We start from the raw sequence: 27,929 nt of genomic DNA, 5'->3' as shown, positions 1-27,929 counted from the left end.
TTGCACATCATTGATCCTTTTGGCAGCCAGACAGTAACATAAAGACCAGACATGCACAGTAGTTTTTGCTGCCATGCTCTCTTTATAGAAGATTTCTAAATTTACATGTTGTAGGTGGAAGCCCAAAGCATGGTTTAATTGTTTATAAAATTCAAAGACTTCATTTATAATGAAAAAAAAAAAAAAACTTCTTCTTTTGCAGTTTTACTACTTTGGTCGGACTTTAAACATCCCCTTAAAAGGGATACTTCTTCATATAACAGTCTCCCTTTTATGGAACTGCATTTAATTTTTAATAAATGCTCTGGTTCCAGTCTTCCACGTGTCCCGTGTTGGGCTTGGGCAAACACATGCGCAGAGCTACCCTTTTCCCTAGCTTTTTTTGTAGTCCACATGTTCCCTCATAGAATTGGTACAGGGGACAAGTGAGAGAAGAGAAAACAATGATGGAATACTCCGGGCTTTTGCATTTTTTTTAGGGCTTGTATTCATAAGCGTTCCTTCCTGCATTCCTCCTCTGCGTGTTCCACAGCAGTGGATGGCAATGAGGAACGCATTCTGTTTTTCCCAATGTGCCTGTACTCACACAGGTGCATATAAACGCCCAACACAGGAAGGAACGCTTGTGAGTACAAGCCCTTAAAGAAAAGCAATAGCTTAGGGTAGTAGATAAGTGACTAGAGTCACTAGGGGTGCCTATATCCAGACAGTTGTTCTTATGAAATGTGTAATAAATTATATACAGCTTTTTGAAAAGTAAACATAATTTCAAGCATCTTTGCAATATAAATCAGTTAAAAAATATGCAGCCATTTTCTGATTTTAAAGGACAATGAAAGGTTAATATAAATTAAAAGTAAGTCTAAAGGCATTCTTTTTAAGTACTTACTGCATATCTAAATTCCTACAGCCTACAGCAGTGTGAAGACTACAGTGACATCACTGAAATCTCTCTGTTCTTCCTGTAGGCTGCCAGCGGCAGCCTTCCTATTCTCTGAGCATGTGTGTAACTTGATCCTGTCTCCTGTTCTGAGCTACACATGCCCACCAGCCAATCAGAAGCGGATCTGGCAGAGGGGAGGGGGCGGGGGAGGGAATGAAACACATGTGCAGTATGAAGCAAGGAGGGAAAGGAAGGGAGAATACCTTTTTAGAGATGGCTGCCTGTTCTAGAAAATGTGAAGTAAGTGTGACTGTAAATATTTGATTAGGTGAGACAAAAGTGTGGCGTTTTTACTAAACAATAGGAGGACTATTGGGCAGTATGCTTTTTAAATTTTGACTTGCATTCTCCTTTAATGTAATAATGTAGATTGGAACAGTTACGTAAGCCAACCCCCCGTTTCTCCTGCTGATCTGTCTAACTACTTTGAGAAAATGTAACAGTAGTTTACTGCCTTCAGCCTGCATCCTCCATATCCCACAATTCCTTGCACACGTGATGTCAATAAAGAAAGTAACACTTAGGGCTCTTTAACAAATTTTTATTCAGAAGCTAGAGACCCCCTTTAAATGGTATGAACCCATAGCAGTGTAGCAAGCAGTCCTTTTGATTAGTCATGATGCTTTGTAGGGTGGACTAAGAAGTCTTGATATAATCTTGCACTGCTCTTCCACATGCTCTTATAAATTAAATCTTCTCATCCTCCTTTGCTTGAGGGATCTTTCAAGATAATAAAATCTTTTTTCTTGAGCCCTGTGTTAAACTAGTGGGGCTTATGACGGTACATGGATTTTACCTCTGATATTGTAGCCTAAGTAGGGTAGCCACGTGTCCGGTTTTGACCCGGACAGCCCGGTTTTCTGCACACCTACACATAATCAAACATATAATTCACAAGCGCCATAATTATCCTGTTTAAATATATCCTTAGAAACTGTGCTTTGTAATGTTATCATCAGTGTTTAGTGATGCAATATGTCACATACTATACCCCTTGTTATAAAATATGAGAATATAAGTCACCTTGGATTAACATGACCTGTATAAAAGTATTCTGTTTTTGGCCTTCTATATGGTCAAGGAACTTTTGACTTATATAATATCCTCAAATTTTACATTTGATTTGTGTATATAGCATAGGGAATGCTATTCTCTCTCTCTCTCTCTCTCTCGATGTGTTTGACAACTGAGATGGAAACGTACTATAGATACATGGTTAAAGGCTCTTCTAAGTCAGTTTTATCATTTACACTGATTTTTCAAATGATTTAAAACTTTTTGTTTTTTTAAGACAGAAATCATGGAATTAATCACAGCAAGTGTGCGATATATAAGGCTGTTTTTTATTTATTTATTTCCCCATAGTGACCTTTGATCACAAAAGCTAAATTCATAAAGTATATCTAAATGAGTAACGACTTTGGTTTGACTGTTTTATAATTTCACAATCAAAATAAGAATAAAAAGGACATAACTTAAAATTATTACCATACTTAGGACTGTAACCATTTGCAGGCATTGAAAACAGAAGCATTAGCAAGAATTGAATTCACAAAGGATTGTGAAGAGGGTTTGATTTACTTATACTTTGCATGTAGCATTTAAAGTCTAGACCATATGTGTCAAACTCACGGGCCGCTGGCCACATCCGGCCCGGCATGTAATTATGTACATGGGGCAATAATATAGCTGCTGGCTCAGGTCTGTTTTGATAAAATGATATAAGTGTGATTTGAATTTTGGCCCCCTGTGCAATTGAGTTTGCCACCCCTGGTCTAGACTAAAGACTAAACCCTAAAGATGCATATGGTTAGAAATGCCACATTTTATATAATACACTGACCGCACTAGCTTAAAGTTTCAGCATCTCATTAGTAATAATGATATAGGTTTTTACAGTTGTCACAGGAGAATCCTGTCTTGGATTCTGGAACTGTCCGGGACATTGCACATGCTCAGGGTTTTTGAGCAGCTGTTGAGAAACTAAGCTTAGGAGTTGTTGCAAATTATCAAGCAGAAAATGAGGTTTGATGCTACAGGTCTGATTATTAAATTCTGATGCTAATTGCACTGGTTTGAGAGCTGTCATGTAATGGGATTTGAATGAATTACTAATCAGCCTTATACTGCATATATAGAATATAAATGTATTCAGTATATTGTGAATGGGACCCTACGCTCAGTAACTGACAGCACCACAGAGCATGTGCTGCGAGTCAGCAGAAAAGAAGATGGGAATCTACTTGGGCATCTTCAGTGGCACAGAGGCTTTCTACTAAAGGATTGTGGTTGCCTTGGGCTGGCAACATAATGTACAACACGTCTAGCCTGTTTTGGTAAAGCTTTTAGTTCTCTTTTAAATTAGCATATCTATTCCTCTTAACTTCCATCTTCAAATTCAATCCCATATTTTAAACTTTGATTTTCAGCTACTTCTACTATGACGTGCTTAAATAGATGTGGTTACCAGCATCACAATTTTACTTACCTTTCCAGGGATGTCTACTTATTTCTGTCTTGCAGTTGCAGGTAATTGAAAAAATCTTTTGAGAAAATAGGTTTGTCAACTGTGGCATTCAGTATTTGCACTATGAAAATATGCTCCATGATTTGGCTGTGATTTAATAGCCCTTCTTCTGTGGCCAGGAAGCTTTTTGTTCTAATAGAACACCTGAATTACTTTTATTAAACATATACTTTACAGTATATAGGTAGATAGGTTTCTTTGTCAGGGTCTCCTCTCTGAGGGAACTCCTTTGTTTGGATCAGTTAGGCCTCAGAATAAAGCAAGTAATTGCTGACTTTTTAGAAAGCAACAAAAAACTACATTAGCTGAAAGATTCCTACTCACTAGTTACAAACCATTTTCCCTGTGTTCTGTGTAGCACTAGCAGTTTGCATAGTCACCTGGTTGGTTTTAAATGCTACTGTACCATATTTTTTTAGCATAGATCATTTAAGCATCTCTTTATTGTAAACACAGTATAATATAATGCTAAACCCACAAACTAAAAGATCTATGCCAAGCACAGGGATTGTATTCACTCAGACTTGCTAAATGTAACTGGGTGGTGTCTCTGCCACTTCAGAGAAGAACTGGTAGTTAAAATTAGTTTAACATAATTACAACTTAAGCTTTTTTATTTCTTATATAACATTACATTTGCCACCAGTAAGGATTAATTTTATCTTAGTTAGGATTGAGTACAAGGTACTGTTCTATTATTACAGAGAAAAAGGAAATATTTTTTAAAAATCTTAAATTATTTGCTTAAAATGGAGTCTATGGGAGATGGCCTTCCCAGAATTCAGAGCTTTCTGGATAATGGGTATCCACATAACTGATAAACCTGTATGTATGTGTAATAAATATATATTTATGTGGGGGGAAACGATTCAACCAATACGTGATGGGATTAGTCAACACAAATCCACTATACACTATTACACTAGCTGCGACAGGTGTAATAGGGGAGCAACAGTTTCTTACAGCTCCAGAGGAGAGAAACATTTTGAATTTACAATCTGCAGACATTGCATCCACAGGGGCTCAATAAAGCATATGATTTAAAGGAGAAGGAAAGGCAAAGTCACCTGGGGGTGCCAAAATTTTAGGCACCCCCAAGTGACTTAAATCGCCTACCTTTTACCCAGGGCTGGTGCCCCTGTTCGGAGAGAACAGCACCAGCCCGAGGTAGCTGCAGCTGCAGAAGTCTGCTTTTTACTCTAATGCACATGCGCCCGTCCCGGGAATTTGCTGGCAAAACGAAGCAGAAAGGAGGAAGCGCTTGCTACAGCTACCCCGGGCTGGTGCTGTTTTCTCCTAACAGGGGCACCAGCCCGGGGTACAAGGTAAGCGATTAAAGTCACTTGGGGGTGTCTAACATTTTGGCACCCCCAAGTGACTTAGCCTTTCCTTGTCCTTTAAATGCCTTTATTTCTCTTTTTCTAGAAGGGAAGGTTTTGGTGACATGCACACAGGTTGCTTTATGTTTAAGTAAGGATTTTTGGAGTGTATTTATTATATGACTATTGAGGAAACCCATGATCGTGTATACTTTATAATTTGAGATGTGTAATGTTCCTTTCTGCACCCAGTAGTCCTTTGGGGGTGTGGTAACAACCTATTTATACTCTGTGTGTGTTATGCTCATTATCTTGTTACTTGATAAAGAGGCGGGAGCCTCAAAAAGTTGTAACTAGTCTGGGCCTTTGTTTTTCTATATAATTGTCCATGATTTCGAACTAGGTTTTCAGACCAAGTTATGGGCTCCTCTCCAGTTTGTATAAATATACACAAATCAAAATTAATCTGGAATAATAGATCCCACACCTGCATTAGCCAAAATGCTTTTTGGGATATACATCCCAAAACTGTAGTTTATTCAGGTGTTTTTTCTTCATAGGCATCCTTGTAAAACAAATAATCATTATAATTTTTATTATTTAAGTTTCTTTTTTGCCTTTAGCTACAGTATATAAGCAAGTGAGACATGCATTTTGTTTGCTTTAAGAATGTGTTTTTCAAATGGCTTGAGACATTTTGGCCTGTTTATGGTGTTGGGAAGGCAAGGACAGAAGAGATTGTGCTTCTGCAGAAGCAAAGATAAGAAGAATAACCACTAGCTACTGGTTACAGAGTGGGTATTAACTAACCTCTCTGCTTGTGAGAGGCACCCATAGAATGACTGAGTATTTTGTTTAGTGTGTGCCTTTGCAAGGGCGGTGAGTTATTATATAACCGTGTTTATTTTTAGTATTTCATCAGCTGCATATTTGCTGGGAAATTGAAAATGTTCTTTCCATAGTAAAAACTCAGATCAGGCGTTGAGTAATGCATTTTTTTAAACTAATTTATATTTGTGCAGCATAATGCTTAATTAAACAGGTTGGTTTTTCTGTTTCAGTGATCTATTAAAAAAAATATTAGGGGGGTTTCTCACGCTTGCAGTTTTGATGCACTCCAGTGATATGTTACCATAAAGGAAGGCACCAACTGACATATGTGCAAGACATGCACCAAGAGCCATCTTCAAATAGAAGGTATTCACATGCTTTATGATACACAAATAGCACTGCAATGGAGCAGTCTTCCTTTTGCATTACCAGCTTTATCTTTGGATTCTACTATATCTTAACAGGACAAGGCCTGGGAAGTTTCAAAAATATTTGAAATATTAAGATTAAAGAATTGTATTTGTGTGTCCTATTTATGAGATGGTCTCTCAGCATTAATAAAATCCAGTACATTGGAACATCAGCCTAATTTCTCATTAAATAGAAAATAGAAGTTTATTGGCTTTGATAACCTGTAGGTAAATTTGTTTGGTTAAAAGAAAAAACACAACAATATCAACAACGTGAAAGGGATAGTGAGATGTTCCAGGGTTTTAATGTAACATGTTAATATGCCTTTAAATGCCTACCCAGTTTCGAATCTTAAATTTCAAGCGACCCATTTTTGCCCCCTTTTATGACCAACAGCTCTGCTTTAGGAGCAATGTTAGGATTTTGCCCTGTTCCCAACAGGCTGCAGGACAAAGGTAAACTGCTCCCCAGCCTGTTTGGACTTTGTCCTGCCTTTATCCCAAAAGTCACCTTTTGATGCTGTGTTGAGAACTAACACAAGTTTGTAAAGAGGGCTCAACACAAGGGGAGATTTGTCGCCCGCATTAAAAGTTTGCAGCCGTAGCTTAATTTCTGTAAAATGTGAAAGTTGACATTTCCCGTTATTAAGCTGAATCACTGCAATTATTGTAGTTTACTTGCTATTGAATGTAAAAAAAGGGCAAGGCATTTTTGGGCAGATTTATTAACGCTGTGACAATTTTCTCCATGTGTTTTTGCCCTTATTCTGATTAAAACTGTCCCCAATACCTTCATTTTTGATTGCTAACAAATTTTACTTTGTGTGTACGTGGCTATTACTGTTATTAGAATACAAAAGGACAGACGTTATGACTCAATTTTTAGAGTTAATAAAGGAAAATAATGATGATTAATTTCAATTGGATTCAATTCATCATTATTCTGAATTGATATAATTCAGGTTGATTGGCTGGGAAAGCACATTTACATATTGGAACTGATCACATTTGCTGGAAATAAGACCATTTTACCCATAGTTTTCAATAGCATCCAACATCAACATCAGGTTTAAGGATAAACAGGATCAAGTATCCATTATCTGAGAGGCTCATAAACATTTGGCACACCACTACTTGGAATGCCAGTGGCTTATGCTGACCGTACACATACAAATATTGTTAGATATTTAGAACGTGTCCAAAGAATGAGCATGGTACAGGCATTCTTGTAGCATGGATACATACATTTTGTTAAGGCATGTAATATATGCGGTGTAACTATATAAGATCTGAACCACTAGTGTAACGAAACCTACTTTAAAGCTTGTGAATGATTCAAGCTTAGTAAATGAGGTAATTCTGGGATGACTAGTATTATTACATTAAAAACCTCAAGGATACAACCTAATAAACATCCCACTTCTTTTTTGCTATAGATTGACTTTATTTTATCTTTCAGGTAATAATAATAATATCAATGTACATAAAAGGAGATGGTATTAAAATAAAAGGAAAAAAAAGTAGAATAAAGTTCACTGCTCTCGCATTTAACAAGTTCAACAGTGTAATTGTCTGCTCTTCTGTTTACTTTTGTCTGCATTTCTTTCCAAGTGCATCCAAGGCTGAGATAACTTTGGCAGGTGCAGCTCACAGCAGCTTCTGTTCCGAGGCATGAAATCTAAAATGCAAAAGTACAAATAAATTATTACTGCGTCGGCTTCCATGGTATTCTATCTGATGCCTCGCTCACATGGTGTTTCCTTTTCACCAAGGGAATCTGGACCTGAAAAATCCAATTCAAAATCTATGTACTGTAGATATTGTTTTTTTCGTTGATCAGACAGGCTTGAAATTTCAGCCTGCGCATAGTCATAGTGGGTCTGGGGAAGTGGAAGAGCAGCTAATCTTTTTACTAAAATCTGTGTAACTTTATGGTCAAAGTTCACTTCTGGTGTTACAAACATTTGGGCTGATGGCCCAAATTAACAGAGCAACGAACAGGTAGTCATACAATGTATGGCTACTTGTATTGTATTTCTTACCTTGGCCTTATTGGTAAGATACTTTACAGAATCTACTAATACAGATCTGCATATATCTATACCCACAGTATTAAAACAACTATATATAAGCCTACTTAAAGGGCACCTATTGTCATAAAAATGGTTCCCCACCTGAGGTGTGGGCTAATAGAGCCCACTAATAATTTATTTGTACATTTCTAAAGAGTATCCCATGTGCCCTGTTTAATAATTATCCATTGTTTTTGCTTTCTGCCCCTGGGTCGCTTGAAATTTAAGATTCGAAACTGTGTAGACTGTGTAGCATGTAATTAAGACCTCTCTGTTAAAAGAAACTTGTTAAAAAGGTCATTGTAGCTGCTGACACTGGTGCTACAGCATACAGAGGGTGATGATTCATGTGCTTATTCTATTATAATTGCTTTAGTTCTACTTTAAACACTATGGGGGGGGTTATTTAGCAACGTTCAAATTCAAATTTTTTTTTAACAATTAAAGTTTTTTTGCACTAAAACTCACAAAATTCGAATTATGATTCAGAAAACAGTTCAAAAACTCTAATTCCTAAATAGTGTGAGCCAGTGCTTTCACGACAAACTCATCTGAGTGTGCCCAGGAGAAGAGTACGCTGTGAAAGAAAAGAAACCTGCATAACTTACTAATTTACAAGGCAGCGGGTCTGGAGCAGGTACTGAATCAGATTGACTGACAAGCAATTTTAACTTCTTTTAGGGCTGTGGCAGACAGGGAGATTTGTCGCCGCACGAAAATCTCCCCGAAATGCCATCCCACCGGCGAGAATGTAAACCGCTGGTGGGATTGCATATGCAGCGCTGAAATCAGCCTTGAAAGGAAACTTCAGTGATTTCGCGCCGCGTATGCAATCCCACCGGCGATTTGCATTCTCGCCGGTGGGATGGCATTTCGGGGAGATTTGTCGCGGGCAACTAATCTCCCCGTCTGCCACGGCCCTTACATGTGAGTGTAACTATTGATAAATGAGGCACATTTACATGATATGAAGTGCATCTGTTCTAAAATATCTTGAATTGGGAGCTGATACTACCAAGAGAGAATATATTTAAACAGCTGTAAGTAATTATCTAATTCTTTGTTAAGGTGTGTATCACCTTTTCGGGAGTTTAAAGGTTAAACCTAACCCCGGTATACACTGACCTCTGGTAACTCTATCCAGTTGGATGTGGTATTAACACATAACTAATCTTTACAAGTAGCATGACATTATAGAAGGTGTGTTTAAACAAAAATACTGTACCCTATTATTAATTACGGTTTGTGTGAACCTGCTAAGGGAGAGAACTGCAAGGACCCTGTGAACTTTTCTTAAGTTGGATTTCAAAAACAATGTCTGATATTTGTTATGTGCAAACTTCCCTCACCAAAAAACTTGAATATAATGTTTCGGCATTTAAAAGCTTGCTAGTTTATGTAGAAGGTAAAGGAAGCTGTTCTAGGCAATGTCAAAGCAGAAATAGAGACTGCACTAAAGCAAAATTTCAGCTGGGGAGCTTACCCCATTTATTATGCCAATGTACCACAAAAAAAAATCAATGTTTCGGGGGGCACTCCCTCCCTTTTGTCAGGATCGTCTAGGCAAAGTCAAGCCATATTTTTGATTCAAGATTTTCAAGTTTGTAAACTCGCACTCAAGTTATAAGTTTTTTTATTTGAACAGGTTTTCCATATTAATAAATTAGTAAGCATTTCATTTTTAAAAAAAAGTTTTTTTGAATTAGAAACAAACTCTTGAATTCACAAACTTGAAAACTGGTAAATAAGCCCATATGTATATAATAATTTTCAAAGCATTTACAGTGATTACTTTTGGATATAATGGAACCATGGATTCAGATTTAGGAATCTTTTTCCTGCATTGTTTAAGTTATTGAAATAATATTGTTGTTTTTTTTTTGTTTTTTTAACTAATTCCTAAAGTTGTTCTTAAAGTGGTCTGCAGTACTAATTATTTTCTTTAGAAACTATGCATATGATTTTCCTGACTTCATTTTTCCAAGATTGCCATATGAAACAATAGAATTGTTTTCACCAATAAAGATCTTTCTGCTAAAAAATTAAATTAAAAATGAAAAAAAATAATTGAACTGTTGGTAAAAAGTTAACAAATTTTCAGGGATCCCCAAATCAACCTGTGAAAAATGCTACCCACAGGGGCTCATTTACCAGTAATACAAGCAAAAATGTCTGACCATGTCTCTTTAATTCAAGGAGAATTGAACCCTAAAAACGAATGACTAGAAATGCCATATTTTACATATGGGACTTATTGCGCTAGGTTCGGTTCAGCATCTCTGACAGTAATGATTCAGGCCTCATCACAGGAGCTCCCCATCTTTGATTTAGTTGTCAGTGACCCTGCCAGCGCTGAATTTGCTGTTAGGGAGCGCCGAGGCCACCCCCATTCAAACCCATCCCCCCACCATTCTGCGCATGCGCATTTGTGACAACCTGAAGCCCTTCAGGAGGTCCCCATTGTTCCGTATGTGATCAAAATTTTGGTGCGGCATGCTGCCCCCAAATTTGTGCCATCCTTGGCCCGGGCCTTTGTGGCTTCACCACTGCACATGGCTCAGTGTGCTTTGGGCAGTTGCTGACAAGCTAAACTTAAGGGCTGTTGTAAAACAACAAGCAGAAAGTAAGGTTCCTCTGTCATAGAAGCTGATGCTACAGGGCTGATAATTCAGTTGTGATGCTAATTGTACTGGTTTCAGAGCGGCCATGTAATGGAAATCTAAATTACTAATCAGTAGTAACATTCATAATAAATATATATAAATTTAAAAAGAAAAATGCCCAAGCTTGCATTTTGTTGCATAATTTATAAGCTAAAAATAGTCCAGGAGCTGTCTACATGCCGCACACAAGGATGGCAGCCCCCTACTCTTATGATAGGGATCTTATTGAGCTGCATTGGGGGTTGGAATTGAGTTCCAAAAATTTATGCTGCCCTCCCCATTTTAAATTTTAACAGTGTTTTATATCAATAATAAACTTCAATAACAGAATCAACCAATGTTCACATATGGAAAAATTTAAACCACTTGCCATAAAAAACAAATATTTTATGCTATAAAAATTACAGTATAGAAATAATAAAAATAATCAAAAACATGGGAAACCACATGTGCATGTTTATTGATGTTTGTGGTGCTGTGGAATTCTGGTGCTATGGCCTTTGTTAAAAACCTTGTGGTTTAAAATGTATTAAATATTTGTATAACACTATCCAAGATTTATTTTACCTTCTGGAGTTTAAAGATTACCTCTTATATCAGTTTATAGGTCAGCAGTTTAGTTCTTTGTGCTGTCTCGACTTCAAGCCCTTGTGTGTTGCGCCCTTTGTGCATTTCAAAACTTTTATTTCTGTTTACTTTGTTAAAAGTCCATACATCTCGTATGGTCATAAGTATTACTTAACCCTTTGTAATTAGTGGTGTTGACTATTAAACCTTTTAAGTATCATGTGATTTTTTTTACACAGATGGATTTACGCGTTGTTCGGCCAATTTTTCAGAATTATTTGATATATAATTTTTACCCAGCACAATATCTGGGCTTTGCTCCTTTTATTACACAACACCATTACTATATCTGCAAAATGATATATAACTGTATATCATTTTGCATAGTTAAATTGAGGGCACCAAACATCCAAAATTTCTTGCTATAGCTTGCAAAATATTATTACGATATATAATGCAATAGCAAGAAAATTTAGATATTTGGTGCCTGCAATTTAAATGCCATTAATGACAAATTGTTACTTTTTATAACTTCTATTCCAGTTTTCTTCGATACATTCACCATCCTCTCATTCAAACTGCTCCCTGGTCGCTAAGGTAATTTGGACCCTATCGGCCAGATATCTGCTCAAAGTCCAAACTGCAAAGCTGCTGACAAAAAGTGAAATAACTATAAGACTTCAAATAATAAAATATGAAGACCAAATGCAAATTGTCTCAGAATATTGCTCTCTACATCATACTAAAACTTTACTCAAAGGTGAACAACTCCTTTCACATGGGTTCTCTAGTCTACTACATAGTTACATAGTTACATAGGGTTGAAAAAAGACCATTGTCCATCAAGTTCAACCCATCCGAGTAAACCCAGCACACAACCTATACTAACCAATCTATACACTCACATACATAAACTATATATATACAACCAGTAATACTAAGTGTAGATATTAGTATCACAATAGCCCTGGATATTCTGCTTGTTCAAAAACTCATCCAGGCCCCTCTTAAAGGCATTAACAGAGTCTGCCATTACCACATCACTAGGAAGGGCATTCCATAACCTCACTGCCCTCACCGTGAAAAACCACCTACGCTGCTTCAAATGGAAGCTCCTTTCCTCTAATCTAAAGGGGTGACCTCTGGTGCGTTGATTGTTTTTATGGGAAAAAAGAACATCCCCCATCTGCCTATAATCCCCTCTAATGTACTTGTACAGAGTAATCATGTCCCCTCGCAAACGCCTCTTTTCCAGAGAAAACAACCCCAACCTCGACAGTCTAACCTCATAGCTTAAATCTTCCATCCCCTTAACCAGTTTAGTTGCACGTCTCTGCACTCTCTCCAGCTCATTAATATCCTTCTTAAGGACTGGAGCCCAAAACTGCACTGCATACTCAAGGTGAGGCCTTACCAGGGACCTATAAAGCGGCAAAAATATGTTCTCATCCCTTGAGTCAATTCCCTTTTTTATACAAGACAGCACTTTATTTGCTGTAGTAGCCACAGAATGACACTGCCTGGAATTGGACAACTTGTGATCTACAAAAACCCCTAGATCCTTCTCCATTAAGGAAACCCCCAACACACTACCATTCAGTAGATAGTTTGCGTTTATATTATTCCTACCAAAGTGCATAACTTTGCACTTATCAACATTGAACCTCATTTTCCAGTTTGCTGCCCAGTTTTCCAATTTTGTCAAATCGCTCTGCAAAGCGGCAGCATCCTGCATGGAACTTATAGTTTTGCACAATTTAGTGTCATCAGCAAAAATAGAAACAGTACTGTCTATGCCCACCTCCAGGTCATTAATAAACAAGTTAAAAAGCAAAGGACCAAGGACTGACCCCTGCGGTACTCCACTAACCACACTGGCCCAATTAGAAAATGTTCCATTTACCACCACTCTTTGTACTCTATCCTTCAGCCAGTTCTCTATCCAATTACAAATATGATGTTCTAGGCCAATATTCCTCAATTTGATCATTAACCTTCTGTGAGGTACTGTATCAAAAGCTTTAGCAAAATCTAAGTAGATGACATCAACTGCCATTCCAGCATCAAGGTTCCTGCTCACCTCCTCATAAAAGGCAACTAAATTAGTCTGGCAAGATCTGTTACGCATAAAACCATGCTGGCACAAACTAATAGTATTGTGAACTGCAATGTATTCAACTATCCTATCCCTTATTACCCCTTCCAGAAGCTTTCCTACTACTGATGTCAGACTAACAGGCCTATAGTTTTCAGGCTGAGAACGAGATCCCTTTTTAAATAATGGCACCACATTAGCAATCCGCCAGTCTCTCGGCACCATGCCAAACCTCAACGAATCCTGAAAAATTATGTGAAGAGGCTTGGCAATCACAGCGCTCAGCTCATTTAATACCCTGGGATGAATCCCATCCGGTCCTGGACCTTTGTTTACCTTTATATGTTCAAGTCTCTTTTGAATTTCCTCCTGAGTGACCCACGTGTCAGTAGCTAAATTACTAGCACTGGGTAAATTAAAAGGGAAGCCTTCATTATCTGTGCAAAATTAAAGACTAAACCCAAATACTGATTGTAAAGCAAGTGACCTCCCATTGTCATGTAGGCACATTGCGTGTTATGTATGTAGGATTCCCTTTTTCTTTTCTTTTTTTCTTCTTTCTTATGCATTTAGTGACAATGAGCTCCCCTTGGTCTGAACTTGGGTTGAGAAGGGAACAAGGTTCAACCTAGATTTGTTATATTTAGGGGCAGATTTGTAAAAGAAAATAACTGCAACAAAATTTGTGTGACTTTCTTCTGGAATGCTAGCTAGTTTAAGGAAAAAAAAGGTTGCATGCTGTCAAGTATCACGTTCCTTTAATTTTCAATGAGTATTCTCAGTATTTTTTCTCCAGTCACTCCTATCCTGGTTTCCCTGTATACCTACTATGCACTAATCTAACCTACCCTTCCATCTCCAGTTTCTCAATAATAAAATATTTTTATACAATGACATTTAACATGCAGTATTTTTATGTGAACCAGTGTTTTACATATGAATTGTTTAATGGAATATATTTTTATATTCAGGGGTATAGTTTCCCTTTTAAGTCTAGTTTGGAAGAGAGCTGGTAGCGCAGTGGTATGATATAACTGTGAGAAACAGACAGAAGCTGCTTTCAGCAGCATTAAAATTGTTCAATGTAAATTGGGCAGTTGCTTAGAATTTAAGGACATGGATACATTGCACAAAGAGTTGGGTAAACACTGTTTTTACAGGCCCACAGTCTTCTCCCGAGCATATTTACATAACATGGCTTGTTTTTAAGGATTGTCACCTGTAAGTGATAATTATGAATTCAGTATAATAAGTTTAAGTAGTACATGTAGGCAGTTGAGCCCTGAAGATAAGCATATTGTGAGTGTACAGATGTGTATTATCTTAAAGTTCCTGGATTGCCAGTTTTGGAAGTGTGAAACTGCTGACCTACCCGATTTCACTTTTACAGTGTAAATGTAAAATGGCCACTGCTTCCTGTCCATCATGTGTTTATATGTGTTTGGTGTTGTCGCTTACTGATTAGTTTAGCTTAGTAGGTCTGGGTTGTACTGTATTTTCTATGTTCCATACATTGATGCCATAGACAAGCAGTTGTACTTATAATTCAAAACAGGAAATAAAATCACAATTTCTTTTAGTATGTTGCAGATGGTCACCCCTCACTAGTTCCCTTTATTTAAACTAAAAGATATAATGTTAGCGTTGTGTGTTTGTCCAGCTATTGTAGAAGTAAATACAGGGCTATCTTCAGTTTTTAAATTTCTTATAAATATTTGTATCTCTGCCACAATGCTTCTCTGTTGTCCATATTGGGTTTTTTTTAAAAGGAAATTCTACACCCTCGTATGTAAAATATTAATATATGACGCATCTCTGAAGAGTTCCTGGTCCATATAATACTTATATACATGTCATGGAACAAAATATCAGTAGTATTTGTTTCTTCTCCTTCAAATTTAGTGACTTTTTGCACATAAAAGCTCTTGTGTAATTAATGCTAAAGTGGTTGGGGATTTTTTAAAATGTGTTTTAAGGTGCTCTGTTAAAGGATACCGACATTTTTGATGTTTGTTCTTTAATATTTTTTTGTAGCTTAATGCTGGATTTGAAAATTAAATCTGCGCCAATCTTAATATTTACTAGTATTTTGCCAAATATAGTTGAAAGCAAAAGTTTGTGCAAGCTTGACCAAATGACATGTTTAGTTAATTTTGCAAGTGAAAAGTACTAACTGCAAAAATCCTTTTGCTAAAAACTAACATATTTGCAAATGTTAATTAACAGTTACATTTTATTTCATCAACTTTAATACCTATTAAGGAAATTGTGACTTTCAGTTGTGTTGATACTGTAATTGTATGTTTTTTTGAGAAGTTTACATTTGTCAAACTTTACTAAATACATTCTTAAGAGTAAGTGCTGACATAGCTACAACCACAAAGTTTTACTGGTTCTATAAATGGCTTTAATATCCATTTCACACTGTTGTGCCAAGTGCCTTCAAAATGATGTACTTTCTGCTATATTTGCCTCTTTTTTCCTTGCTTTATTTGTCCTGCTTCCTTTCCCTTTTATATTTCCACCCTACATTGATTCCTTCTCCTTTCCATTACTAGATTCAGTCACTGGTGATACTGATTATACATTACAGTAATTCATTCCAACAGATACAGCTAGGATATAAAACATGTGTAAAAGATAAGCATGCATGCATGTAATTTTGCTTGCGTATTTTGACTTTTTTTTTTAATTCTTTATTACAATTTCTAGTTCTTTACAAGAAAAATAAAAAACAAAAAAAGAAAAAACATAATATATAAAGAAAAAAAATCTATAAAATTTTCTTTAAAGGAAGAAATTCTCCCTAAAATCCCTCTTTTTCAACTCTTAAGGTGGCCATACACGCACCGATATTATCGTACGAAACCTCGTTTTGTACGATAATCGGTGCGTGTATGGCATGTCAGCGAGCCGACCGATATCGCAGGAAGCTGCTGATATCGGTCGACTCGCCGATCGGCCAGGTTAGAAAATTTTGATCGGGCGCCATAGAAGGCGCCTGACCAAAATTCTCCCTTCAGAGCTGAATCGGCAGAAGGAGGTAGAAATCCTATTGTTTCTACCTCCTTACCTGCCGATTCAGCCCTGAATGGTGTGTGGCGGATCTGACGATGTTTCGTGCGACCGACGGTCGTACGAAACATCGTGAGATCGCCACGTGTATGGCCAGCTTTACTCTGGATTCCTTTTACCTTCATTGCTATACGAAATGCATTATGCTAGCACCACCCCCCTCCCCCTTAAGAACTAGCCAGACTTAAAGATAAAGATTTGTATCTCCTCTCCTAAAAAGCTCATCAAATAGTGTTAATAATATTATTTGTGTCAAACTGAAAGCAAATAATATGCCCCAATATTATGTTAGAAATTACCTCAGAATTGATATTTATATGTATGTAATTTATTTATTTTTTTTATAAAGCACCACAAATGAATGCAGTGCTTTAGAAATCTAAATTATACAGTCAGAATAAATACTTAAGCTCTAGGACTATAAATACATTTGCACACTAGTTTGTTCAATCGGTCCAATTGTATTTTCTGCAACTTTTTCGTACCTTAAATCACTTTTTGACGCTTTTATGACTTTTCCGGCGCTTTGCGACTTCGTATTTTTAGTGCGAAAAAAAATCGACTTAGTTTTGCTGCTGTTTGCAATCGTTCGGTGCGAAAATTTTGGATTGCCAATACGATTTTTTCTTAAGCATTTTCGTGATATTTGCGATCTTCAGAAATTTTCGTTTCCAATCCGAATTTTTCCCATTAGGGATTCTAACTCGTGTTTTGATAAATCTGCCCCTAGGAGTTTATTCCCTGCGATTATTCTCCTCTGCCATGAGTGACTAATCTCATGCAAATGCTTTCCCACCGGCAATAATCAGTGGAAAAATATATGTGTTGCTTTGGTCTCCCAAAATTCTTTGCAAGGCAACTTCAGGTTACTTTAAAAATACTGAAGCAACGTGCATGTTTTCCCACTGCCGATTTGTATTAGGGCAGTGGCACACGGGGAGATTAGTTGCCCACCATAAATCTTGACTACACCGGCGACTGTTCTCCCCGAAATTCCATCCCACCGATAAGAATGTAAATCGGCAGTGGGGATGGCATACGCATCGTTTCGCTCACCCAAGGTGCCTCGCAAGGAAACTTCGGGCGACTTCAGGAAACTGAAGCGATGCATATGCCATCCCACCGGCGATTTACATTCTTGCCGGTGGGATGGTATATCTGGGAGATTAGTCGCCTCCGGTAGTGAAGATTTATTGTGGGCGACTAATCTCCCCCCCCCGTGCCACTACCCTTATCGCCAGTTGGAAAGCATTTGCAGGAGATTAGTCACCTGTGGTAGAGATTAATCACGAGCAACTAGTGTGCCATCAGCCTAAAGGCAAAGATTGACAGGAAGTTTTTTCATCCTGCGATTAATCTTGGCTACAGCGGGAGATAAAACATCCCTTGCTTCCTCTCCACCAGCCAAGGGATGCTTTATGGCCACTGCAGCCACAATTAATCATGGACCACAAAACATTCTGTCTAACATTTCCCTAAGAATTAGAGTTAAGCTGGCCACACACGGGGTAATTTTCGATCTTTCCAACACTCCACTGATATTCAGGGCTGAATCGTCAGATATGGAGGTAGAAACAATAGGATTTCTACCTCCTTCTGTCGATTCAGCACTGAAGGCAGATTTTGCTCAGACGCCTGATCAAAATCTTTTAACCCGCCCGATCAGCGAGTCGACCGATATCAGCAGCCTTCTGCGATATCGGTCGCACCGAATATTGTACGAAATGAGGTTTCCCAAGATATTATTGGTGCATGTATGGCCATCTTTAGTTGTGGAGCTTTCCTGATACTTGATGTCCATGGAACTCCACGTAACCTCTAATATCCTTTTTAGTATACAACAGAAAAGCATTAAGTAATTTTGCTTTCATGATAATCATCTGAATAGGTGTCAGTTGCTGCAGTTTTTATGTCTTTAACTTATATCAAAAAGCTTGTTTTTGTAATGTTATAGATACTGATCAGCAACATAAAGTTGCTGTATAAAGTTAAATATTTGCATTTAAGCCTATGGAAGATATTCATTTAAATAGCGATATACGTTCTACCTCCCCCCAAGGCTATTTAGAAACTTGTTTTTCTTTCCACCCTCTTTAATCACAATTAGAAATCTGTAATGTTCTAGTGCTTAGAAGCAACCTCAGAAAAATAAAATGTGGGGAAATCCTTGTATAGTTAGCAGTTTCTTAAAGAAATCTTGTTGAGAACTGTTTTTGTTTTTAGGTTTAACTTTGTAGTCACTTTGTTTTTGCATGCTGCAACCTCATGACAGAAGCTCAGTGGAAATGTAAACTAATGAACTTTCTAAAATTTTGTATCTTATTCCAATAAAGAATTAAAAAGGCATCAGTAGCCGCAGTACTTAGATAAAGCCTAAAACATACCTATTTGTAAAAGAAAAAAAATAAGTTATTTTCAAAATTATTTCAAAAGTAAAATTTTCAATGCTTGTTAATATGACAATCTCTGATGCTTAATTTTCTTGTCAGAAAAGCTAAATTCTGGGAACTCATTTCTGCAAATTTTAAGTGTGGGGTTTTTAGTGTTGACAGAAAGTATGCTTTTTTTTTTTATTAAAAGCAGTGAAGATATTCTTGCTCCAGTCTTATTTTTCATATTTCATACACCTGCTTATATGGCACTCCTAAGTGAATTTTTGGAACTATTATTTATTCGCTGGGCTGGCACTCCTGAAAAAAAGGACTACCCTGGGGAATTTCTAATGTAGTTTTGCCATCTTACCTATACTCCCCAGGTCTCCCTCTTTAGATCTTGGGGCCTGATTTATGAAAGCTTGAGCTTTGGGGCATGATCATTTAAATACAAGGGGTTTGGATTTGCCTGAGAACAAGTTGCCGAGGGATTAGTGACACAGGAGCATTGTGGGGTCTGGGTGCCAGCCCATGGCAGCGGGGCTGAGAGTGATATAAATTTTTGGTCATACCGCCCAGCACTAGTTCAATGTAATAAAAACCATGTATCAGTGTTACCCATATACAGCTAAAACTGAATAAAGTTGGTGGTTATTGCTTTTAACACTGCATAAAAAACAGATTCTGTAGTGAAAACCATTGTCTGTGAGCACAGTTCACCGCTCCATCCACAAATGTAAGCTAAACTCTACCATGCAAAGAAGAAACCATGTATAAACATAATTCAGAAACACTGCCGCCTTTTCCGGGCCCAAGCTCATTAAAGACGGACTGAGGCAAAGTGGAAAACTGTCCTGTGGTCTCACAAATCAAAATATGGAATTCATTTTTGGAAATCATAGGCACCAGGTCCTCCAGGCTAAAGAGGAGAAGGACCATACAGTACACAGGTCAAGAGTCAGCATGCATAATAGTATGGAGGTGCATTATTGTACATGGAATGGATAGCTTCCACATCTTATAATTATAGGCGGTTAAGTTTGACATCTGTAGTGGGCAAGTTATTTAAAGGCTTGTTACAGGGTCACATTCAAAATGTATGTTCTGGAGAAAGGCATTATTATCAATAATCTGCATAGCTTTATAATGGATATGTCACGGACAAATTTGATTGCTTGGAGTAAGATTCTTAGTGGTGTCCACTTTTATTTAATTTGTTCATTATACTTAGGGCAGGGTATCTTAAATAATGTATCAGTGTTTTCAGATGACACAAAACTATGCAGGATTTTTTCACTGATAGCTGTGCAGAATCCGTTGTACTGGTAGAAACATCATATAACTTCAAGAAGAGGTTGGATGGGTTTTAAGCAAGTGAGAAAATACAAGGTTATTAAAGATGGTTCTTAGTAGGGACTGGTCCAGTTGCCATTGAGTTGCCTTGAGGGTCAGGAAGGAGACAAATTGAGACAAATCGGAGATATTTCAGAAGATTTTTTTTTTTTTTGCCCTCTGCATCAACTTTTTTTTCAATTTATGTTACTGTATTACTATGTATGTTTCTTGTGTGACAGTATTACAACTATTATGACAATTTTCCTGAAGGAGCTAGAAACTGAAAAGTGAATAAGATGTTACAGGTTAGATGGGTAAAAACCTAATCTAAACCACTTTATATAACACATATCTTGTGATGTGTGGTATAAAATAATGCAATCGCTATTTTATTTTGTGTAAAAATTGTTTGTTATAAAATTGGTTTAAGACTAATGTCTTTTGCTTTCCAGGTAATTTGTGTCCGTGAAATAATGTAATGGCTTGCCTCATGATGACTGAAATCGATGGAACCACAACTCCTCCTATTCACTCAATTCGGGATGTGAATTTAAATTCAGATTTCCCAAAACGAAGTGAGCAAGGATTACACATATACTTGTACCATATTTCAGAGGAGACTGATGGGGATTACTTGGTATTACCACCAGAAAAGTATGTCGCTGAAGAGATATGTATCATGGCTTCAAAAGCTTGTGGTAAGGTCTCTTTTCTTATACCTACGTTTAACATTTATATTTTCTGCCCTATAGGTAATCATATACATTATTGCATAGTTATTTTCCTGGATTGGCTCTGCCAAGCTCCCATATCTTTGCTGCTCTCTAAATTCTATACTCTTTTTATACCTCGTTTTCCTTCCTTTTTGATGCCATTCTTCATGTTACTGCTTAAAAAGACTGTCTCAAAACAAAAACTTTATGGCTTGAAAGAAGTGTTGGTGTGAGGTTGCTAAGAAAATAAGTGTTTTTAAGGCATTCAAGTTAGCTGGAACAACTAAAACTTTAATCAGGTATAAGGATGCGAATAAAGTATAAAAAAAAGCTAAACTAGAGATAGAGAAGGGTGTTGCAGGGTGGAGTAAAATTAATCCAAAATTATTTTTTTTAAATAGTCAATAGTAAAAAAAAAAAAATGAAGCAAGAAGGGATTGGGGCCCTTAACAGAGGGAAGTGAGTTGGGGATTAAAACAGGTAAAAAGCAGAGATTCTGAGCTGCTGTTTTTCATCTGTCTACACAACTGAGGAACCAGCTAATGAAGGACCCCTTGCGTTCTGTCATTGTGCCAAGGGTTTGATGAATTGCCAGTGACACTTCCACTATTCAAAGGGATCCTGTTTTCGGCATGATAGCTATAGGCCTGTCAGTGGTAAGAAGGCTTTTGGAAGGGTTAATAAGGGCTAAGATACTTGAATACATTGCAATCACAATGCATCACATTGTCAGCATAGTTTTATTCACAATCCGAATAATGTATTTGTCTTCTATGAAGAGATCAGGAACCTAGACTCTGGGATGACAGTGGATGTGATCCAAATAGATTTTGCTAAAGCTTTTGATACAATACCATACAGAAGGTCACTGGTTAAATTAATAAATATTGGCCTGAAACATAATGTACTTTGATAGAGGACTGGCTAAAGGATAGACTATAAAGAGTAGTGATAAATGATGCGTTTTATTGTTGGACAACTGTTGTGAGTGAAGTAATACTAGAATCTGCCCTTGACCATTTTCATTTTAATTTGTAAGGCCTCACCTTGAGTATTCAGTGCAGTTTTGGGCTTTAGTGCTTAAGAGGGATATTATTGAGCTGGAGAGAATTCAGAGACATGGTAAAAAGGACGGAGGATCTAAACCAGGGGTCCCCCAACCTTTCTAACTCGTGAGCCACAGTCAAATATATAAAGTCTTGGAGAGCAACACCTCATCATAAAAGTTTACGGAGGTGCCAAATAAGGGCTAAGATTGGCTATTAGGTAGCCTCTATGCACACTATCAGCTTACAGGTGGCTTTATTTGGTAGTAAATCTTTTTATTCAACCAAAACCTGCCACCAAGTCAGGAATTCAAAAATCTCTACCTGGTTTGGGGGCATTTAGAGCAACATCCAAGGGGTTGGGTAGCAACATGTTGTCACTGATCTAAACTCTGAGGCAGGACTGTCAAAGTTGCGGTTGTTTTCTCTAGAGAACATGATTATTCTTGACAAGTACATTAGAGGACATTTTAGATGGATAGCCAGGGACCTTTTTCCAATAGTAAGAGTAACACACCAGAGGCCCACCACTTTAGACTACAGGGGCAGAAATTTCAGCTGAAGCAGCAGGACAGTGAGGCTGTGGGTTACCTAGCCAGGTGATGATTTGATGTCACATTCTGTTAATGGCTTTTAGAGAGTGGCTTCGATGATTTCTTGAACAAGTACAATATCCAAGGCTATTGTGATCATAAGATATAGTTAGTATAGATATTGGTGTATATCATTAATATATTAAAGTGTATTGATAGGTATCTGTTAGTGTGTATATGAGTGGTTAAACTTAATGGACTTTTGTCTTTTTTCACCCCAATTTAACTACGTGACTTTATAAATATTTGGTGTAGGCATGCTACACTTTAGCAGTGAAGATCTGTAGGTCTGGTTATTCCTGAAGTAACTTTCAGTCCTCATGTCCTCTAGGCTGCTGTTAGTTACCTGAGTTTAAGGACCAATTCATTTTATACGGCATATATATATATATATATATATATATATATAGTATAAGATTCACAAAAATTTTTTTGAGCAGTAGGTAATTCAGATTCTCATTACATTGTAGCATAGCAACCAGTGCACTCTTCATGAGAATTTATAATCATCCCTGTAGTGTTACCTTCTTTGACAGTTGTAACCTTACTCTTAGCTAATTGTTCAGTGATTTCTTACATCCCCTAAAATTGACTTCTCAACACTGACCAGAGCACACTGAGCATGTGCGGTGTTGATGACACTCAAAATATGGCATAACAAGATAATAAAATTACACTGACAAGTGACTGGACAATATAAGAAGCAGAGAGAGTAGGGTCTAAAAACAATTGGACTTTTCTGAGTTTTTCTTGAAAACATTTTACCACTCATCCAAGTGGCTTCTTCAGTTCAAATGACTGGTAGGGAATTCCCCGGTATTTAAACCCTTGATGGTAGTACAGTCACAGACATCCAATCACAATGGTTCTATTGAACTTATTATGTTAGGTGTTAGCTGCATGTTAGGTGTTAGCTGCAACTGACAGGTGTACGAAGGTATGATCCAGTCACAATGGTACCATGATTCTCATTGATGCAGGTGTTAATCCTTCAAAGTACGTGAGTGGAAGTGTGAACTGTTGTGAAACCGCTGGGGTAAGGATGTCAAAGCGGCATTCTATGTTGATGACAAGCGGTGTCGCGGGCCCCCTGCTCTGTTCAGGGATGGTTTTTCCAGGCTGGCATAAATGGCCTCTTTCACACCTCTTTCAAACCATCTGTCCTCTCGGTCCAAAATATGCACGTTACTGTCCTCAAAAGAATGTCCTTTTTCTTTGAGGAGTAGATAGACTGCTGAGTCTTGGCCTTAGGAGTTTGCCCGCCTATGTTGAGCCATTCTCTTGCAGAGAGGTTGTTTTGTCTCCCCAATGTATAAGTCAGAGCACTCTTTACTACACTGGACAGCATAGACCACTTTTCATGTGCTTTGGTGTAGGGTCTTTAGGGTGTACCAGTTTTTGTACTACCATTAAGGGTTTAAATACCGGGGGAATTGCCTACCAGTCATTTGAACTGAAGAAGCCACTTAGATGAGCAATGAAACGCTTTCAAGAAAAACTCAGAAAAGTCCAGTTGTTTTTAGATTTAATTCTACTAGATACTATATATCATGACCTGGATGAATGAGAATCTTCATAGACCGAAAGAATAGGGGTAAAGTGGAAGGAAAGAAGGCCATAGGGAAAACATTATTACATCACACATTGTCTACCAGATTAAAGGTGCGTTACATCTTCTTAGACAGTGTCATTGGTTGCAAATTTGGCCATCCATGTTCCCAGATATTTTGGAATTTGTCAATTATTTAAGACTTTCCAGCATTTTAAAGTACATGCTGTAGCAGCTTCTAACGCCATACTCTTATTTCATATTTGAATTGTAGTAGTGCATGGGACCCTTTTCCAGTGAACATCTGATTATTACACTGATGATAAATGTCACTTAACTTAACAAACATGTCAAGGCACATAGATTGCTTATTGTTATTATTATTATTTGGAAATAACACATTAAAACACTAAAATTAGAGAAATAGGGTTTTGCGGTTTGTGTCTTGTTACTCTAATTGCAGATGTATGTTTGGGTCGCATAGGAATTTGTCTTGAATGAAACATTCATGCATAGCTTGAATGTTAAGATAAATATTTATATTGTACAAAATACTATTTATTTGTAGCCAGTATTGAACTGGGGTACCTGGTGCCCACCAGGGAACCATACCCTAGGGGCCCACAGAACACCTAAGCACACCAAGCTGCAGCTGTCTCCAGCCTTTGTTATATGTACAGGCTTGTCTCAAAGAATATGTGGCCTGAGGCAAAAGTGAAGCTTGGTGTCCCAAAAAATGCACCACAGTGCTGAAATTCTAGGTTACTCCATCATTAGCAATAATTACCCAGCTATGCCAGTATGAGCACTTCAGCAAACAGATAATTAGCAGATGTGCCAAAAGGAGCAGTAAAGAAATGAGCAATGAGTACTCCTTTAACCTTAAGCATGCTGTAGAATCGGATTATGAGTACATTAACTCCAGACATGCCAGTAGCAGCACTGCAGAAATGGATTATGTGCACAGTAAGCACAGACATTCCAGAAAGATCACTGATTTTATTTGTTATGTAGTTAAGAAAGTATTTGGTGTATTTTTAGCAAAGAAGTCAAACAATTCATTTCATATCCAGAAGGCATGCCAGGCTACTATAGATCAATAGTATCCAGAACCTTATGTTCATAGCTCCTTAATTCATATTGCATATCTATAGTTACACGCTCAGAGTTAATAATAACATATTACTAAATAAATTGTTAGTAATATACTAAGAGAGGGGATTTCCAAATAAGCAGACAGGAGTAAGATGTTTCCTTTAGGGTGAGTCAGCTTGTCAAAATTATGTTCTTGGGAATTTACTAAGAATTAACCTATTACTTTGCAGTCATACATTAATGTGTTTCATTCATTTTATCATGTTCCTTGCACAAATGTTTTGTGTTTGCATTTTTTTGGGACAGAACTTCAAACTTTGTATGTGTGTAAGAACATCTGTATATGGCCTAAACCAGTACATCATCCGAAAGATCAGCTTTCAGGCCAAACTGATGGAAATCAAAGGAAGGGGCAGCCTTATTTCCCTTAGCAAACAGGCAGTAGTTTGATTGAAACAGGAATATAAATAGATTGTTTGAACAGAAAGATAAGTAATAAAAATAACAATAGCCTTGAAATTCTAGCCTTACAAAACAGAGGCTGCTGGGAACAGTGACCCCCATTTGAAAGCTGGAAAGAGTCAGAAGAGAAAGGCAAATCATTTAAAAACTATAAAAAATAAATCACAAAAATCAAGTGGAACCAAAGGAATATTAGCAGTTACCTTAAGGGAGACATTTTATGTAATACTCATCATCAGTTTTATTATGCACCCTTCCTTATAATATGTAATGATGAATTAAAACACCTGTTTTGAAAGTATTTAACCCCCTTAAAAATTTAATTATATTGGAGCTACATATATGTTTGTATTAACAGATGCAGGGAGTTTGTGCAGAAATGTTAACTGAGCCTTTACTTTTTATTGTATTACTCTGTGCGTCCCTTGGCAGCACAGGTAATAAATGGTTAATTTGCTATTTCCTTTAGAAGTTAAAATGGCAAAAAAAAAAAAGTAATAGTTGCCCCTTTCCCGGAATGAATCCATCCTCCAACAGTTTTTTGCTATCCTGCTTCCTAGAAATAGGAGTCTAGGGAGCTTAGCATCCTGACTTTTCCTTTTATTGGAAAACAACAGACAGACTTCTTTCCAAAGGTAAGAAAATTCAAATTGTCTACCCTTTTGACCAAGAAAGACAAATAGGACCGTGTTCCCAAAGTAGACGTACCCATAGCTTGCTTAGAAAAATTCACCACTGTGTTCTTGGAGGACGCAACAGCCTTCAAAGATTGAATGGGCAGAAAGACAGAGAGAACCTTTTAAACCACACCTCACCTGTCTTTAAGTACTTCACATGTCTAGTTTAGTGCATTTTTACCTGCCCAAACACCTACTTGAAGTACTTGACGTTATTTTCTTGCCTGTTCTAAGTCTACTCTGTGTTCACAGCAGTCCCCCCCCCCCCCACATATTTTGAAAAAATAATCTGACTTTTGTTAAACCTTATATAAAGATTTATTCAATATGTGAAGTTCCAAGGGGCAAAAACATTTTTTGGTGTTAAGGATGCCATACACTATCTCAACTACCTCACCAAAAGACTGATGCTTTATTGTTAATATTGTAACATGGATTTCTTTAATTTTCAGGGGTGACACCTGTTTACTACAGCTTATTTGCATTAATGGATGAGCAGGACAGAATATGGTATCCCCCAAATCATACTTTCCATGTTGAGGAAACAACAAGGCAAAAATTAATTTTTCGAATAAGGTATAGTACTCTTTTAGATGTTCTATTCATCTAGTCAATGTTTCTTACTTATGTAAAGGTCCAGTGAGTGAACCATGCACAGGAGTTGATAGAAATCTTCTACTAATGCTGCCTTCACACAGAGCTTTATCTGTTTGACTGAATATTGTTTCTGCTTTAAATTATTTAAAATCTGCAGATGGAATTCAAATGCTTTATGGAAATTTAGGCAAGTATAGGATTCTGAGTTTAGCAGTTGTTATTTTACTACAGGAGTGCCCATGTTTTAGCAATAGAGGGTCAACTGTTAGTTATTGCATCAGGGTCTGCCACATTGTGTGTATGCTGCCATTAAATTTAATTATGTTGCAGTAAAAGCAAAACATACTGTAATTTCAAAAAAAAACATCTTATTTTATATCTTATCTTATTTTTATATGATTGCAAAGTGATGCCTGATGCTGCATATATGTGCAAACACTGATAATAGCACACCTTGAAAAAATGTATGAATCGAAATTTGGGAAATTTTGATCACACCCCAGATCAGCAGGACATATACCATGTTGTGAACCCAAATCACTGAAACTATGCCCACTTCCATATTAGGCCTGGACCGACCTGCCTATATTTGGGGACATTGGGAGGTGTGTTATATTTTTTTTAGAAAGCACCATTAAATTGTTGTTTTGAAGTGTTTTAATTTTTTTAAATAAAAATGCTTCAATTTAGAATTTTTTGTTGTAAATTATTTATTTATTAAACAGATACTTATGATCATTCACATTATAAAAGCAAACATTTAGTGGTTTCTCTTTATGATATCAAGTAGAGAAAAGAGATTATTGATCAGGCAGTATTGCGGATGTAGTTCATGTGGCCCTTTATTATCTTATTATGGTGAAGCTGCTTTTGACTGGCAGATTTAGGTATTTTAAATAAAAAACAGACATCTTGAGGGCACATTTACAAAAGCACGAACGCTCCGAGCGTATTTTCGCCGTTTTTTTCGGGCATCCGCACGACTTTT

At 37.1% G+C, this 27,929-nt stretch overlaps 1 protein-coding gene across 1 annotated transcript in view; it reads left to right on the top strand.

Annotated features, from left to right (window-relative positions):
* jak2 (Janus kinase 2 (a protein tyrosine kinase)) overlaps positions 1 to 27,929 on the top strand; it is an 87,191-nt gene that overhangs the window by 8,364 nt on the left and 50,898 nt on the right. Inside the window, 2 exon segments of the mRNA NM_001097165.1 lie at positions 20,662 to 20,907; positions 26,797 to 26,920. Coding sequence (NP_001090634.1) covers positions 20,688 to 20,907; positions 26,797 to 26,920 — 344 coding nt within the window. The 5' untranslated portion in view covers positions 20,662 to 20,687.

The sequence above is a fragment of the Xenopus tropicalis genome, chromosome 1, assembly GCF_000004195.4.
Source record: "Xenopus tropicalis strain Nigerian chromosome 1, UCB_Xtro_10.0, whole genome shotgun sequence".
NCBI lineage: Eukaryota > Metazoa > Chordata > Amphibia > Anura > Pipidae > Xenopus > Xenopus tropicalis.
Note: the sequence above shows the minus strand (reverse complement) of the source record. Positions and strands in the feature narration are given on the sequence as shown.